Source organism: Saccopteryx leptura, chromosome 4, assembly GCF_036850995.1.
Source record: "Saccopteryx leptura isolate mSacLep1 chromosome 4, mSacLep1_pri_phased_curated, whole genome shotgun sequence".
Classification (NCBI taxonomy): domain Eukaryota; kingdom Metazoa; phylum Chordata; class Mammalia; order Chiroptera; family Emballonuridae; genus Saccopteryx; species Saccopteryx leptura.
The window spans coordinates 110405882-110422001 of NC_089506.1; the positions used below are offsets into that span (position 1 = coordinate 110405882).

The 16120-nt window shown below is 42.9% G+C and overlaps 1 protein-coding gene across 4 annotated transcripts in view; it reads left to right on the forward strand.

Moving 5' to 3' along the window:
• LRCH1 (leucine rich repeats and calponin homology domain containing 1) overlaps positions 1–16120 on the forward strand; it is a 216840-nt gene that overhangs the window by 129748 nt on the left and 70972 nt on the right. For all 4 annotated transcript variants that reach the window (XM_066380987.1, XM_066380990.1, XM_066380988.1 and 1 more), the window contains exons 3-4: positions 902–1028; positions 15822–15927. In XM_066380987.1, the coding sequence (XP_066237084.1) occupies positions 902–1028; positions 15822–15927 (233 nt within the window). The remainder of the gene's footprint in view (positions 1–901; positions 1029–15821; positions 15928–16120) is intronic.

Below are 16120 nucleotides of genomic sequence, written 5' to 3' on the forward strand. Positions count from 1 at the left end.
AGTGACCACTGGTAACATTTGGCTGTGTTTGCAGTCCATCGGTCTGTCTCACCCTGTTACACACACAGAAGTTCTGTGTGCCCATAAATACACGCACAAAATCCCACAGTCTCTGAAGCTTTACACACAGAAGTTCCAAGTAAGTGCACTGCCACGACATACATATTTCAAAACATCTTTTAGAAGTTTTAGAAATGTTACTGCCTGTTTGTTGGCTTCATCAGTAGAATGGGAAGGAAAGAAAGGGAAACGGAAAACCATCCTCCCTACTCGGCAGCAGGGAAGGGGCTCCTCTTGACAGAGGAGGAGATATAGCGGCTGCCGTCTATGTGGAGGTGAATCATAGAGTACATTTACTGGGCATTTTCCCATCTTAGAAAACTCAACAAAGATGACTTAGGTTTGTTGTTTTTCTTTTTTTTATTAGCTCTTTCACAGACACCTAAACATACTTGAATGACCGTGAGTCAAACAGCCAGTGGTGTTGAGTCACAGGAAAAGGATCTCGGCATCACTACTAAAGTGGATGAGCCGATGCCTTCGTGTGCTGGTTCCTTTGGTTCTCGCAGGCTCCTGCTCGCATTCCTCTTGCTGTTGTGGTGCCGGGCGTGTCGCCCATCTGTCCTCCGGCTAGCCATGGGCTCAGCTTCTGCAGGAGTTCCTTTGTGCTGGGAGGGTTGTTTCCCTCAGAACTGCCTCTGCCTCTCTTTTGTAAATTACACTTTCTTTCCTTATACACATGAGAGATTTGAGTTATTACATACACAGAAACTTGTTGGATTTTGATATTTTCAAAATGCCTGCTCAACTCACGCCTTTCTCTTTGCCTATTAAATATGTTCACAGATGGCAGGGAGTGGCCTGTGTGTTTACACCTGTTCTTGTTGTGTTGCCTTTGCAGTCGAAATCAGCTGTCAGCCCTGCCTGCCTGCCTGTGTGGTCTGCCTCTCAAAGTCTTAATTGCCAGTAACAACAAACTTGGATCACTGCCAGAAGAGATTGGTCAGCTCAAGCAGTTGATGGAGTTGGTATGTACCAGCTTTTAAGGTGCTCTTTTTTTGTTTGTTTACTAATCATAGTCTGTGAGGTTGTCAGAAAGATTTTCTGCTACAGTTGAACAAGGAGGAGCCTGTGTTGTGGATAAAGACATCATGTAGGGACAGGAACAATCTCGGCTTTGCTGTAGCAGACAGTTCCCAAAAGTTATGTGTTTCTTGCAGTTGACACTTCCTTAACTTCACAGGATTTACAGCTCCTGAAGTTAACAGGTTATTGTACAGTAAGATCTTTTTGTACAGTTAGATCTTTTCTTTTCCCCACAGTGAAAATACTTTTGTAATAAATTATGGATAAACTGGAAAAATACAAATAAATTAGTAGGCCCCACTGTTTGGATGTATATAAGTCACAAGACAGAAAGAACACAGTGCCCTGGTTTTGTAAGGAGTTGACTAACCATGCCCCAAATTAATGTTACTTTAAAATGTGACCATATCCCTAGAGATTGAAAAGAAGAACAAGTTACAGATGGGTTGTAAGTACGGGCCTGGGGCTGAGATGCACTCCCTCCTATAGTAGGGAGATGAATCCCTCCCTACTGATTCCATTACTTACCTTGCTTCTTAGAATGGGAAAGAACGAAGCCTTTGTAGACTTCCATTGAGCTAAAAATGGCCAAATATAGAGGCAAGAATGATCAATCAGGTTAAACATAATAGTCATAATTTATTCTCTAAGCAAACATTATTTCACATATTGTGATTCCATCATGAAAAGGATGCAGTACCTTTCTTCAAGTGGATGCCCGGCTAAAACATTGATGGCCAATAACTTTTCTCTTGTGCAGCAACTCCAGTTGGCTACGGGAATACTGCTACTGTGGCTTATGAGGCCCAGATAGTGTGCTGTGATCACTTAGTCATGTCTGCTGCAACCATTGGCTCTGAGAGTGAGAGTGACAGCACCCATGTCACATGTGTATCTACTTTGACTTTAGTATAGAAATGAGTAACTGGTGCGGCAAGGCATTAGAGCTGTAGAAAGAGTGTCTTTTTCAGGACCTGTGTGATAGCAGTAGCTGAAACCCATTCCAGCCAGCTCACACCAAGAGTTGAGATTGGTTACAGAGATGCAGGGCTCTTCCAATCACTGAGTATCACATGCTTGATCAGGGATCATGAAATGACTGGAACAAAACACTGGAGAGTCGCCAAGAGCTATGGCCGCGGTTTATTTTTATGAGCTTTCTTTGCTTCTTTGTACAATGGAGAAGTTGCCTTGCTGACAAATCCCACGTTTTAAGTGCTTATCTGGGACCTACTGGCAGGTCCCAGCCCTGGTTTCCAAGCCAGAGAGGCACGATCTGAGTCAGATAATCCTCTACTGACTCAGTCAGCAATACAGTCTCAGGAGAGCCCAAGCTCTACGTCGATCAGGCGTCCCTGATTCAACTTCCCCGAGCAGTGGGACACTCCTGCTTATCAGCAGGGCTGGCAGCCTCTTCGAGACTACTCTTGAGGCGGCTATGAGGATGCTACTGTTAACTGCCACCGGAGGAAAGACACGACCGACACACAAATTAGTTGCAATAATCACACAGGCAATTTATTACTCAGAAATCCTTTTGGAGTGCCTGGGTACAGCTTAAAGGGTCCCCGTCAGCGTGCTCCTCTCGGCTGTCTCAGAGCTCAGAGTGGCATGGAGACAGTCCGCATCAACGTTGGAGTCTGGGCGACTACCGCTGCAGGGGGGCCCCTCAGCTTAGTACATTAACTTACAAAGTTAATTACATTACATTACATTACATAACAAAGTTAATGTAAATAACACCAAACCACTTCTTATTTATTCATTATAGACAGGGGAGAGAGAGAGAGAGAGAGAGAGAGAGAGAGAGAGTAAGAGAGAGAGGGAGGGAAGGGGGAAGGAGCAGGAAGCATCAACTCCCATATGTATCTTGATCAGGCAAGCCCAGGGTTTTGAACCGGCAACCTCAGCGTTTCCAGGTTGACGCTTTATCCACTGCGCCACCACAGGTCAACCACTTCTTATCTAGGTATAACTTCACACACACACTAACTGGGCCCTGCTTGAAAGTCCCAGTCTGTTTATCACGTTACAGAGTTATGGCACCAAGCCACTATATTAATTCCTATCCAAATGGCATAACTTTATTTAATTTTAATAATTATTTTTAATATCACTTTAATTACTTTTATATATCTTCCATATTTTTATATTTCTATATATTTAATTACTATAACCTTATATTACTACAACAAGTACCAAGGTGCACATGGTCACATTGCCTGACCTGGCTGCTTAGCTGCTGCCAAGGAGGGAGGGGGCAGGTCTTAAAGAAGATGGTGGTTTATTTGGGTCCCTTCCCCCTAATGTCTTTATTAAAAGAAGTATGTTCACAAGGTAGAAAATGATTGATTTAGTCTTGGTGCTGAGAAAGGTTGTAATGGAAGAGACCTTTGAGAGGTCTCTTATGTCAGTCTATGTAGGATTTCTTAGATGTGAAAAAGAAGGCAGAGACAGGAAGGCCTTCAAGAGTGAAGGGATGGCTTGTGCAAAGACTAGACGGGATGGGACCACCTGGCGTGCTGGGCGGTAGGAAACATTTCAGTCCTGAGGTAGGCCGACGGGGGCAGCCGCTGCTAGGCCACCATCAGTTCCTTCTCGACACTGAAGGCCCATGGTCTGTCTTTGCTTCCCTCTACAGGTACAGCTCTTGCCCCTAGTCCCTTCACACTCTGAATTCTAGCCTTTGGGGATGCACCATGTTCATTTTCACTTCTGGCCTTTTGAGCACATCACTCTTTCTGCATGGACTGTTTCTTCCTCCTCCTCTTCTTTTGGTCAGTTCTCAGCTAAGTTAGAGCTCACTTCCTCCAAAAGCCTTCCCAGATCCTCCCAGACCCTCCTAACCTAAGGTAAGTGCTTCCAGGGCGAGCACCCGATCCTTACCATCAGATTTTCAGAGTCACATTTGCCATCTTCTTGGTATTCTCCACACCAGCTGCCCCCACACCTTGGAAACTGCTTAAGGGCAAGAACTGTATCTTACTTGCTGTTGTGTCCCAGTGCCAGGCACATGCTAGACACCCAGAAGTGATTGCTGCATGCTGCTGTCAGTGGTGGAAAGTGGGCCATGATGGTGGCTCAGTATACATTCCCAAATACTGGGCTGCGTTGGGGGGACTCGATCTTCCAGTCCAGATTATTGCAGAACGTGCTGTTTTAACTGGGTCTAGAAAGCAAATGCAGAATCATGCTTTGATGAACTGATAGTTAAATGTTTTTTTTTTAAATGCTTCTTTTAGGACTTAGATAAACACAATATGAATTACAAGTTCTGTTTTGTTTTTTCCCACTTCTGGGAATGTGTTTCTCTCCCACTGTACCCAGGCTTATGCCCACAGTGTGCCATGCGTCATCCATGCCACCAGAACTGCCGAGCTCGTCTGTTAATAGGAGGCACAGGTGTGCCCGGGAGGCACCCCACACCACAGCAGGCAGGGCTTTTCTCAGATGCCCTCGTTAGCTGCCGGCTGGCAGAAGAAGTAGAACGTCCCCGTCTCTGGCCTTGAGACACAGGCGCTGCTGGGTGCCTGTGAGAGACATCCTGAGCTTTTCGTTAGCACTTTGTCTAGAGCTGTGGCAGGCTGCCCTGCCTCTTAGTTACCGCGCGTCATCAACCAGTCCTGTGTCTTTTCTCCACCAGCAGTAACTAGTGAACCCTTGAGTCCTAGAATGTTAGAGCCATAGAGGTTTTAAAAGGCAAGGTCCAATCCAGCGTCTCAACATCTTGATATAAATCATGAAACCAAAGCAGAAAGATGGTGAGCGACATGTAGAACACCAACCTGATGGGGCTAACTTGTAACTTCAGTTGAAACATCCTCACTCAGCCCTGTCCAGTGGACAGATAATGCAAGCAGCAAGTGTCGTTGTAAATGTACTGGTAGCTACATTTCAAAAATATGTAAGCTAACAAAATTAATTTTAATGATGTGTTTTAACCCAAGGTAGCCAAGATATTAAGATATTATGTCAACATGTATACAGTATAAAGTTAATGAGGTAGTTTATATTCTTTTTTGTACTAAGCCTTTGAAGTTCAGTGTGTATTTACACTTAGAACATATCACAGAGTGGACCGGTCACATTTCTTATGCTTGGTAGCCACATGTGGCGGTGGTGGTCACCCTGCTGGATGGGGGGGCCTGTGTTCTTTCTGCTCTCCTGTGTGTAAACGAGAGTGGCCTTTGTAAAAAGCATTTATTTTTGAGGTTGGTAAAAATCCAGTAAGTTGCCATTATTTAACCACAAAGGGTCACTGCCCTTGCTTAAGGTCACAGACTAAAAAAAGACGAGTTTCCATCCGTTCTTATATATCTTTAATCTTTTTTGCTTAAAATAGTAATGTCACTATACATAGTCATGTCAGATGATTTTTAGCTATCAATTGGGCAAAAATTCCCAGGAGAGCTTAAAGTAAATCTAGAATTAATGTGCTTGCTTCTGTTTTGTGCTACATACCAAGCAACTGGTTAAAAAAAGAAAATGGGAGCTCCCCAAGCATTCAGAGTATCATAAGCCACCTATGTGCTCTCAGCTATAAGCCCAGCATTAAGTATTATGGCAGAAGTATTCTTAAATTTTCACATTAGACTCAGAGTATCCTAAATTAAGTTGTAAACTCTGTTTTCTTCCCAGGATGAGAGGAGTATTCCAGAGCCACCATTTACTTAAAAATGAACACAAACGCAAGAACACTATAGCCATCTACAAGAAAGGAGATATCCTTTCTTATTTTTGAGAGAAATTGGAGTTGGGAAAAAATATCTTCTTACCTTCTTAAATGTATCACAGTTATCTAAGAGCTTTAAAATAAAAAGCATTGCCACTCAGTGATTGGCATGGGCAGCCATTTGAGACTGTAAGGGGAATATTGAAAAGCTGTTGTTCCTTCTTCCCTGAAGAAGCCACTAAGAAGCACTACATCGACGTCCTTTTCTTGAACCCACAAGAGAGGCCAGAGAACTTGCATAATATTCTTAGCTCTGTGGAGCTAGCTCCTCCTGAGTCATTTCTGATGGGAATGATCTAGAACTTAATGACCTTCTTGGCCATTTTGAGTTACTTTTGTGCTGTTGTTCCCATAGCTCTAGCTGTTTGTACATGTTGCTTTGTAAGTCTGTACTTGTGTGTGCTTCCTGTAATGGGAAGAGAGAAAGCACTGACTTTCACTGAGCACCTGCTATACACCAGGCACTCTGCTGGGTGCCTGACATGTCATGTCATATTGTCTTGATAGTAACCCAGCAAGGAAGGTAGTGTATCTAGTTTACAGACGAGTTTGAGGTTTGGAATTACTTACTCAAGGCTATGAAGCTACAAAGTGGGGGAGCTGAGATGAGAACCAGGTTTGTCTGATGGAAGTCCACACCCTTTCCCCAGCACACCGTAGCTGTGCTCACCATTATGTCCTCATCTGGACTGTAAGCCTGGCATGGCAAAAAGGCCATGATTTCTTTCTTTGGCGTTCTTGGGTTCAGCTTGTACCAATGTTCCCATTAAAGTCATGGCAGGCTGTGCACAGCTGAAAGTGAAGCAGAGAATGTTCCAAAAGTAGGGTGTGAAGCAAATGGGGGCAGTGTCCGTCTGCAAGTTTCCTCACAGTGGACCCACAGCCAGGAAGAGGGTCAGCAGAGTTCTCTTGTCTTGATTAACCCTCATTTTACTCGTGAAAACCATACTAACATTGGCATCATGGTTCTGGTGCTGTCAAACCACGCTGGAAGGATAAGGTGTGGTAAATATTGGGTAAGAGATGCATTATGAGCACCATGTGTTATAATTAACAGACACTTTGAAGACAGACACACTTTCGGATAGAACACTGTAAGTTAGAGAATGTTACATAGGACATTTGCCAAAGGTTTAGGAGTTTCCTTAGTGGTTCTCTGTGCGTTCTGACTTGCTGGAGTTGAAATGATCTATTCTTTCTTGTTTGGTTTTTTCAGCGCTGTCCTCTCCCATCATGCAGTGTGTGAACATTGTGTCTTCCTGTTCTTGCTTTCATGTATGAAAACTCAGTGTCACTGATTCAGAAACCTGCTTTTACCACCAAAGCCCACAGAGCCTGGCTCAAATAATTCATTGCAAGGTGTCTTTGCTGGCCTTGACTAGGCACACACTCTTTTGTTCTCTTTGTATGGAAATGTTTGGTTGTGTGGAGAGTTTGAATTCAAGGACTGATTAGAGACACAGGACTTGCTGAGCAGCTTCTGAGGAAAATTCCTTCATTATTTTTATGGATAGCGTTTTGGTCTCTGAGGTAGGTAGTGGAGACGTAAATTCATCTGTCTGCTCTGATCTTTCATCCATTTGTAGCTCTGGAGATGTCTCCTAACATCTCCGGTTTTTTTTGTGTTTTTTTTTAAGATTTTATTTATTCTTTCATTTATTCATTTTAGAGAGGGGAGAGAGGGAGAGAGAGAAGGGGGGAGTAGCAGGAAGCATCAACTCCCATATGTGCCTTGACTGAGCAAGCCCATGGTTTTGAACCGGCAACCTCAGCATTCCAGGTCATTGCTTTATGCACTGTGCCACCACAGGTCAGGCACATCTCTGGTTTCTATGGGACATTTGAGAACCCATGGCTTGCTCAAGATTCCTTCTGTTGCTGCAATTTCTGCCTTTCTTATGGAAAACAGTGGGGTTGGGCATGTGTTTGTGGGTAGTGGAAAGGTGGGAAGCAGAGTTTTATACTGGAAAGAGATGTTTAGTAAGTCCTGAGATAATAAATTGATCATAGTAGCAGTTGCTTGGAAAAGCCTGGAGTTTAAATGAACACACTGAACTGTAGGCATTGAGGTTTTTGATTGCTAAGAAATCCAAGTTGACATTACTCCAACATCAGTTAAGTATCTTCAAACAAAGTCTGCTCATTATTTCTTTTTTTTTTTTTTTTTTTCTTTTTTTTTTTTTTCTTTTTTTTCATTTTTCTGAAGCTGGAAACAGGGAGAGACAGTCAGACAGACTCCCGCATGCGCCCGACCGGGATCCACCCGGCACGCCCACCAGGGGGCGATGCTCTGCCCACCAGGGGGGATGCTCTGCCCATCCTGGGCGTCGCCATATTGTGACCAGAGCCACTCTAGCGCCTGAGGCAGAGGCCACAGAGCCATCCCCAGCGCCCGGGCCATCTTTGCTCCAATGGAGCCTTGGCTGCGGGAGGGGAAGAGAGAGACAGAGAGGAAAGCGCGGCGGAGGGGTGGAGAAGCAAATGGGCGCTTCTCCTATGTGCCCTGGCCGGGAATCGAACCCGGGTCCTCCGCACGCTAGGCCGACGCTCTATGCTCATTATTTCTTATATGGTAAATGGATTTTTATGATTTTAGAGGGAAATTAGAATTACTTAATCTCACTGCTTTCTTTTTTCTAAGATTTTTTAATTGATGTTAAAGAGGAGAGAGAGAAGAGGGGAAGAGTGGAAAGCATCAACCCGTTGCTTCTTGTACGTGCCTTGACCAGGCAAGCCTGGGGTTTCAAACCCATGACCTCAGCATTTCAGGTTGAAGTTTTATGCACTGCATCACCACTGGTCAGGCAACCTCACTTCTTTTTAGATGAGCACAGAGAGGTTAAGATGTTTACCTCAAGTTACACAGTGACTCATACAAAAGACATTTCCAAAAATAGGGCATGATCACATAACAGGAGGCCAGTGGTAGTAGCTTATATTTCCTGTCAAAACATTTGTGTTTCCTTTAATTAAAGAAAAAAGAGCTAGATTTATTACAAAAATACAACTTAAGCCATAGTGTAGTCACATGAAGTTTTTTAAAAACCTGAGAGCAGGGCAAGGGAGCTCTGGGGGGATTCCGTGTGCAGTTTCCCAGTATGACCCCGCCCCACTAGAAATCTTCTCTAATAGAGATCATCTTGACACAGTACTTACGCTGGTTTTCATTAGAGGTCACACCTTAGAACACTTACAGTCGTTTTTACAATGTTATTTTCTAACAGTAAGCATGACCTAGCATTACCTATTAATAATCTCAGAATTTTCTCTCATATTTTATTTATTTATTTTTTGCATTTTTCTGAAGCTGGAAACAGGGAGAGACAGTCAGACAGACTCCCGCATGCGCCCGACCGGTACCCACCCGGCACGCCCACCAGGGGCGCTGCTCTGCCCACCAGGGGGCGATGCTCTGCCCATCCTGGGAGTCGCCATGTTGCGATCAGAGCCACTCTAGCGCCTGGGGCAGAGGCAAAGGAGCCATCCCCAGCGCCCGGGCCATCTTTGCTCCAATGGAGCCTTGGCTGCGGGAGGGGAAGAGAGAGACAGAGAGGAAGGCGCGGCGGAGGGGTGGAGAAGCAAATGGGCGCTTCTCCTGTGTGCCCTGGCCGGGAATCGAACCTGGGTCCTCCGCACGCTAGGTTCTCTCATATTTTAAATCCTAGTCATTTTTGCATTCTGAAGGGAAGTTAGCAACTAGCATTTAGTTACCAAAAGTGTATTAATCTTCAGTATGCACTCACACTTCTAGAGACTTTCTTTATTACCTAGAAAGGTTCCGATTAAATGTTTTTACCTAGAAGTGTGATGATTTTTAAACCAGTGGAAAATAAATGTAAGTCATAAACTTCTCTATTTTGTTTTTTATCCAAATAACATATTTGAACAGACTGGTCCATAAAAATAACAAAACACCTAAGTTTGAATATTTATGTTATTGTATAATTAGATTTATTTCTCTGTGAAAAATAATAAAATAGTAAATATTTATGTTATGATTATAAATGGTCTACCCATATAATTTTAAGATTGTAACACTAAATGTATGATAATCTGATTTTACTGAAGCTTGGAATAATTGCCTTTGTCTAAGACATAGCTTAGGGCTAATGGCTAATTCAGAGGAGTTCATTTGACTGTTCTAAGAAGCCACTGAATCTGAAATTCATAGCTTGCTAAATTTTATTTAATTTCAGAAGTGTAAGGCATTAGTGTTTTTTTTTTTTTTTAATTCTTCCTAAATCTTATTTTCTTTAATGAACTAAAAACAACAACAAAAGACACCCTATCTTATTTTGGGCTGACTATGGACAGCCATCTCTTAGAGAACCAGGCCCTTGTAGGAATATTGCTTTTACATTTAATAAAGAGAAATATCTTATCCCCAAGCACCTAGACTATTATCCTCTTGCCTCCTACTCATTCCCCAGCCAATCAAAACATAATTACCTAAGGGTTTTTATTTTGGTAATGAAATCCATAACCTCTTAAATTTGTCAAGTTCAGTAGCTGGGAGGGAATAGAGTTTTGTTTTTTTTAAACCAAAGAAACATTTTATTCATTGCAACAATAATATACTATAATATGATAAATGCATAACAAAAACATTTGTAATCTGTATTGTAATTTTGCTTACATGCCTATGAATTTTTAATAATAATTGTAAGAATAAAGCACTTATTTAGATAATATTATCTAAATGAGTACTTTTCAATTGAATAAGTATTTTTTGTCAATGTCTCATCTTATAACAGTATATTGGAAATATCTGAACAAGAAATATCCTTCATATTGAATTTTACGGCAAGTGCTGCAGCTAGAGGATCAACATTCAATCTCGATTTCTCACTTGTCCAAAAATCATTAGTGATTGAAAAACTCTTTCAACCACTGCATTAGTTCCATGGCAGCACAATGTAAATTGAACAAGAATAAATAAATTTTCACATGGAATATGTTCATTTTTGAAATGGCTGAATATTTCCACCCATCATTTACCAATTTTTTTTTAAAATAAATTTTTATTTTAATGGGGTGACATCAATAAATCAGGGTACATACATTCAAAGAAAACATTTCCAGGTTATCTTGTCATTTAGTTCTGTTGCATACCCATCACCTGAAGAGAGATCGTCCTCCGCCACCCTCCATCCAGTTCTCTCTGTACCCCTCCCCCTCCCCCTCTCCCTCCTTCCCTCCTCCCACCCCCCCGGGAATAGAGTTTTGATCGGTTTTCTATACTGTTGATTATACAACAGTGGCAAGTCTTCATCTCACTTGTGTACTAGATGTGCTTGGGCATTTTTTTCTTGTAATTTTGGCCGAACAGAAAGTGAGTGACAGTGGTGCAGAGTGTTATTAAAATAATTTGACTTTAACTGGCTACCCTTCAAAATTTGAATAGACAATTGGACTTCGTGTTTCTCATTGTTTACGTATGTCTTGTCGTATAAGTCAGTAGGAAAAATTTACTTTTATCATTATGTGAAGTTCTTTAGAAAAAGAAAAGGTAAATTGGTTACCATTTTCCCTACTGATAAATAACTCTTTAAATATAACTGAGGGGCCTGACCTGTGGTGGCACAGTGGATAAAGCGTCGACCTGGAATGCTGAGGTCGCCGGTTCAAAACCCTGGGCTTGTCTGGTCAAGGCACATATGGGAGTTGATGTTTCCTGCTCCTCCCCCTGTTCTCTCTCTCTCTCTCCCCCCCCCTCTAATAAAAATGAATAAATTAAAAAAAAATCTAAAAAATATAAAAATATATATAACTGAGGGGAATTGATCTTCTTTGATAAAGCCATTATGTTAGAAATATATGTTGGGAACATTACCTTATATTTAGAGAAACAGAACACCCTAAATTATTGCTAACCAGAGGGTAATAGTGACTGTAGTGCACAGGAAAAAAATGGGATGAAAATACCATGAGATTTCACTGTGTGAGTAGGCTACCTAAATATATCTCTTTTTGCTTTTCTCTTCCCTCTCCTTATTTTTTTAAGAGAAGGATGTTTTTAAAAATTGTGACCTTGAAACTTCTTTAAATCGTTAGTTTCACATTGAATATCTGTGATTCCCCTGAACTACAGAAGGGTCTTTGTCATGGTGCCTCTCACAGACTTCTGAAAATATATTTTAGTTGTCAACTACATAAATTCCCTCTGGAGATGGAAAGTAATTCCCACTAATTCTTCCCCCACAACAGCCCCCCCCCCCCCCACATCACCAGTGTAATTTTGTGAGTCCAATAGAGTAATTTAATTTCATACATTTCTAGGGCTTATGTGTGAACCATTTGTGTGAGGGCTTTTAAAAGATGGAATGGAATGATACCTTTTGCTTATTTGCAACGTAGTTAAGGCAAAGAAAGGTCAAGCTTCCATTGCAGGGCTGGGTTGTTGACTTCTATGACTGAGCAGATCCCAGGAATTGAGCAGAGAAGGCATTTCACTTCTCATTTCTCATATTTGGAAGTATGTTCAGAACGGCGGAGTGATTTACTGACTCAATGAGGGGCTCAGTGACTGAACAGATCTCTGGACCTTCTAGTTCTCTAATTACTTCTTTAGACTCTTAGGTCTCTGCAAATGTGCTTGTTTTTTCTTTATTTTATTTTATTTTTTTAAGACTAGGGATTTTTTTTATTCATTTTAGAGAGGAGAGGGAGAGACAGAGAGACAGAGAGAGAGAGACAGAGAGGAGAGACAGAGAGAAGGGGGGGAGGAGCTGGAAGCATCAACTCCCATATGTGCCTTGACCAGGGAAGCCCAGGGTTTCGAACCGGCGACCTCAGCATTTCCAGGTCGACGCGTTATCCACTGCGCCACCACAGGTCAGGCCTAGGGTTGTTTTTCGTAAAATTCTGTGTGATGTCTCTGGGCCAGGAGTGAGGCAGCAACAGCCAGCTTGCAGGTGATGGCACTGAGCAACTAGTGTTCCTAATCCCCCCGCCCTGTTCGACAACTGAGTACAGAACATATAGGCCGGTTAATTGCACTGTGCGCCCTCCTCCTTTATGGATTGCAGTTTCATTTCCTTTGGTGGGAGTGATATCATTCCTCCTTATCAGGTGATATTCATTCAGTATCTTCATAAACTTGGCAGATTAGCGGTCACCTGAGATGTTTCGATGAGGTTTGACCACAGCAATCCCTTGTGTTCTGGGGATTCACGGGGTTTCAGAGGGATTAGTCAGTCAGTGGTGAGTTCATCTCATCTGAGTGATGTGAAACTGATTTCTGAAACAAGCCTTTGCTACCTTCCGAAAAGGGGGTGTGAAAAGGTGGGGGGTTGTTGCAGCTTCAGCAGTGATGAGCGGAGATCTGAGGAAGGACTGTGCTCATTGGGATCGTTCCTAGCCCAAATATATTTGTGATTCCACAGTATCAAGTAGGTGCAAGAGATTCAGCAAGTATGTTGGAGCATCCTGTGGTTCCATCTATGAGACAGAATAAACTGCAGCACTATGGAGCCTCAACAGCAGTGGACTTAGAAATTATACCCAACATTTATTGATTCCCTTACCTTATAGCTGGCATTCTGCATGTCACCAAGAGGGAGTGAATAAGACTCGGTCTCTTCCCTTCAGGAGCTCACAGGCTTTTAGGAGAAAAGGAACATTTGAGCAGATGGATATAGTAACAGGCTTATGTAGGATCCCAAAGCAAAAGTGGTCAATTCTCTTTGGGCATTGGAGTGGGAGAGGTGGCAGAAGCCTCAAAAAAGGTTTCCGGGAGGAGGCAAGGCTTGAATTAAGTCTTTTTTTTTTTTATTATTCAGTGAAAAGAGGGGAGGCAGAGACAGACTCCCGCATGTGCCCCCACAGGGATCCACCCAGCAAGCCTACTAGGGGGTGATGCTCTGCTCATCTGGAACTTGCCCTGTTGCTCAGCAACCGAGCTCTCTTCTTAGTCTGAGGAGGAGGCCATGGAGCCATTTTCAGTGCTGGGAGCTAACTCACTCTAATCAAGCCATAGCTGCAGGAGGGCAAGAGAGAGAGAGAGAGAGAGAGAAGCAAGAGGGGTGAGGGGTGGAGAAGAAGATGGGAGCTTCTCCTGTGTGCCCTGATCGGGAATCGAGTCGGGACATCCACACACTGGGTGGATGCTCTAGCACTGAGCCAACCGGCCAGGGCCATTGAATTATGTCTTGAAAGATGAGTAGGTGGGATAAGAAAGACACTACTTGAGAATGGCATAGCAGACAGGGACAGGACCTGAGCAGGTTTGGGGCAGAGAAACAGCTTCACACACTCAGGAACTGCAGGCAATATGCCGAGTCTGGGACACAGGGAGGGCACGGGAGAGTTGGTGTTGCAGAAATACACAGACCTGAAGTGTAGAGCTGGGCCTCACTGTGGAGTGTGGGACTTTGTCCTATAGTTCCCGAGGAGCTGTTGCAAATGTTTAAACTGGTGAATGACATAGTGAAATTTATACTGGTAAATTTTCACTCTGGGAAGGAAGGATCTGAGAATGAAACATGGAAGCCAATCCAGAGACAATTATCCTGTCTAGCAGAGATTACTCTGGTCTAGACAAGCGATTTTCAACCTTTTTCGCCTCATGACACACATGAACTAGTACTAAAATTCTGTGGTACACTGGCTCTTGCCGGTTGGCTCAGTGGTAGAGTTTTGGCCCATTGTGTGGATGTCCCAGGTTTGATTCCCAGTTAGAGCACACAGGAGAAGCAACCATCTGCTTCTCCACCCCAGCTTCCCTTTCTCTCTCTCTCTCTTCCTCTCCCACAGTGATGGCTCAATTGATTAGAGCGCATTGGCTCCAAGTGCTGAGGATGGCTCCATGGAGCCTCTGCCTCAGGTGCTAAAGTAGCTGTTGCAAGCATGGCCCCAGATGGACAGAGCATCTGCTGTAGATGAGAATTGCCGGGTGGATTCCAGTTGAGGCACATGCAGGAGTCTCTCTCTCTCTATCTCCCCTCCTCTTACTTGGAAAAGAAGGAAAAAAATTAAAATTTTGTGGCACACCAAAAAATATAATTTTTGCTGATCTGATAAAAAAAAGTATAATTTTGATTCATTCACACTGCTATTGTGTTGGCTGCTGTCATTTTTTAATTTGACAATCTAAGGGAGAAGAGGTCAGTGCCCTTGACTAAAACGTCAGGTATTGCAAGAATAAAAATTCTTGTGGCATAGCAGTTGAAAATTGCTGATCTAGACTAAAGGAATGGCTAGGGTGAGGAGTGGAGAACAGGACAGAGCTACCAGAGCCAAGAGGGAGAGTAGGTTACAGGAGATAATATGGGTATATAAGATTTAAAATGTCATGCCTCCATTTTGCATGTGTCAAGAGGTAGTTCCAATCAATAGTTAGTAGAATATTAATCTTCAAAGCAAAGAAGACACAGCCTGCACACCCAACAGACTTGCGTTTGTATAATGTAGGTAAAAGCGTTCAGGCTCAAGGTTTCCAGCCCTCCGGGGAGAACTCCATTTTGAAATAAATTGTGCATCCAAACAATGCGTTGATACTGACCGTTTTTCACTGGAACACAGGAGCGTTTGGTAAGACATCAGATGCCTTTTCTTCTCTCTCAAGGTTCCGTGGAAGAGGGTCTGACTGGTGGGGCTGGTCATTTGTTCCAGAGGTTAACTCGGACACTTGAAAACCTTGGACAAATGACTTAACTTTTCTGAGCCACACTTTTGTGACCTGTAAAAATTAGGCTAAGTGATATTGCCTTATGAGTTTCAGACAACAATAAAATAAGTTGAAGCACGTAAACGCAGGCTAGCCTGCGGCAAAGTAGCTGCCGGAGGCCACAGCGTCCTCTTTTCCCTTTCTCCTCTCGCCAGAGAATGTAAATCACTGCCCTTTCTCCTCTGTGCTGAGCCTTACTTGGTCTGGACCCTGGAGACCGAAGTCTGCCTGTGTAGTTGTCCTCATATTTAAACTAAGGGGATTTCACACAAAGTGCTTAATTTTCTTAAAAAAAAAAAAAGGCATTTATTATTTCTCTCTTTGCTTTCGATACAGGATGTCAGCTGCAACGAGATCACAGCCTTGCCCCAGCAGATAGGTCAATTGAAATCTCTACGCGAACTAAATGTCCGAAGAAATTACCTTAAGGTTTTACCACAAGGTAAAAAAGAAAGGGGGTGAAAATTGAATAAAACAAGAGACTTTGATTATTTTTGTTTGCTTTTGTGTAGTGCATGCCTGTGGATATTAATTATAATTTGAATCTCATATCCGATGCAGAAAAGTTATAATCAAGTTGTAGTTTTAGTCAAGGGGCACAGCAATACAGCAATGAGACATTCCCCTGTATAAGG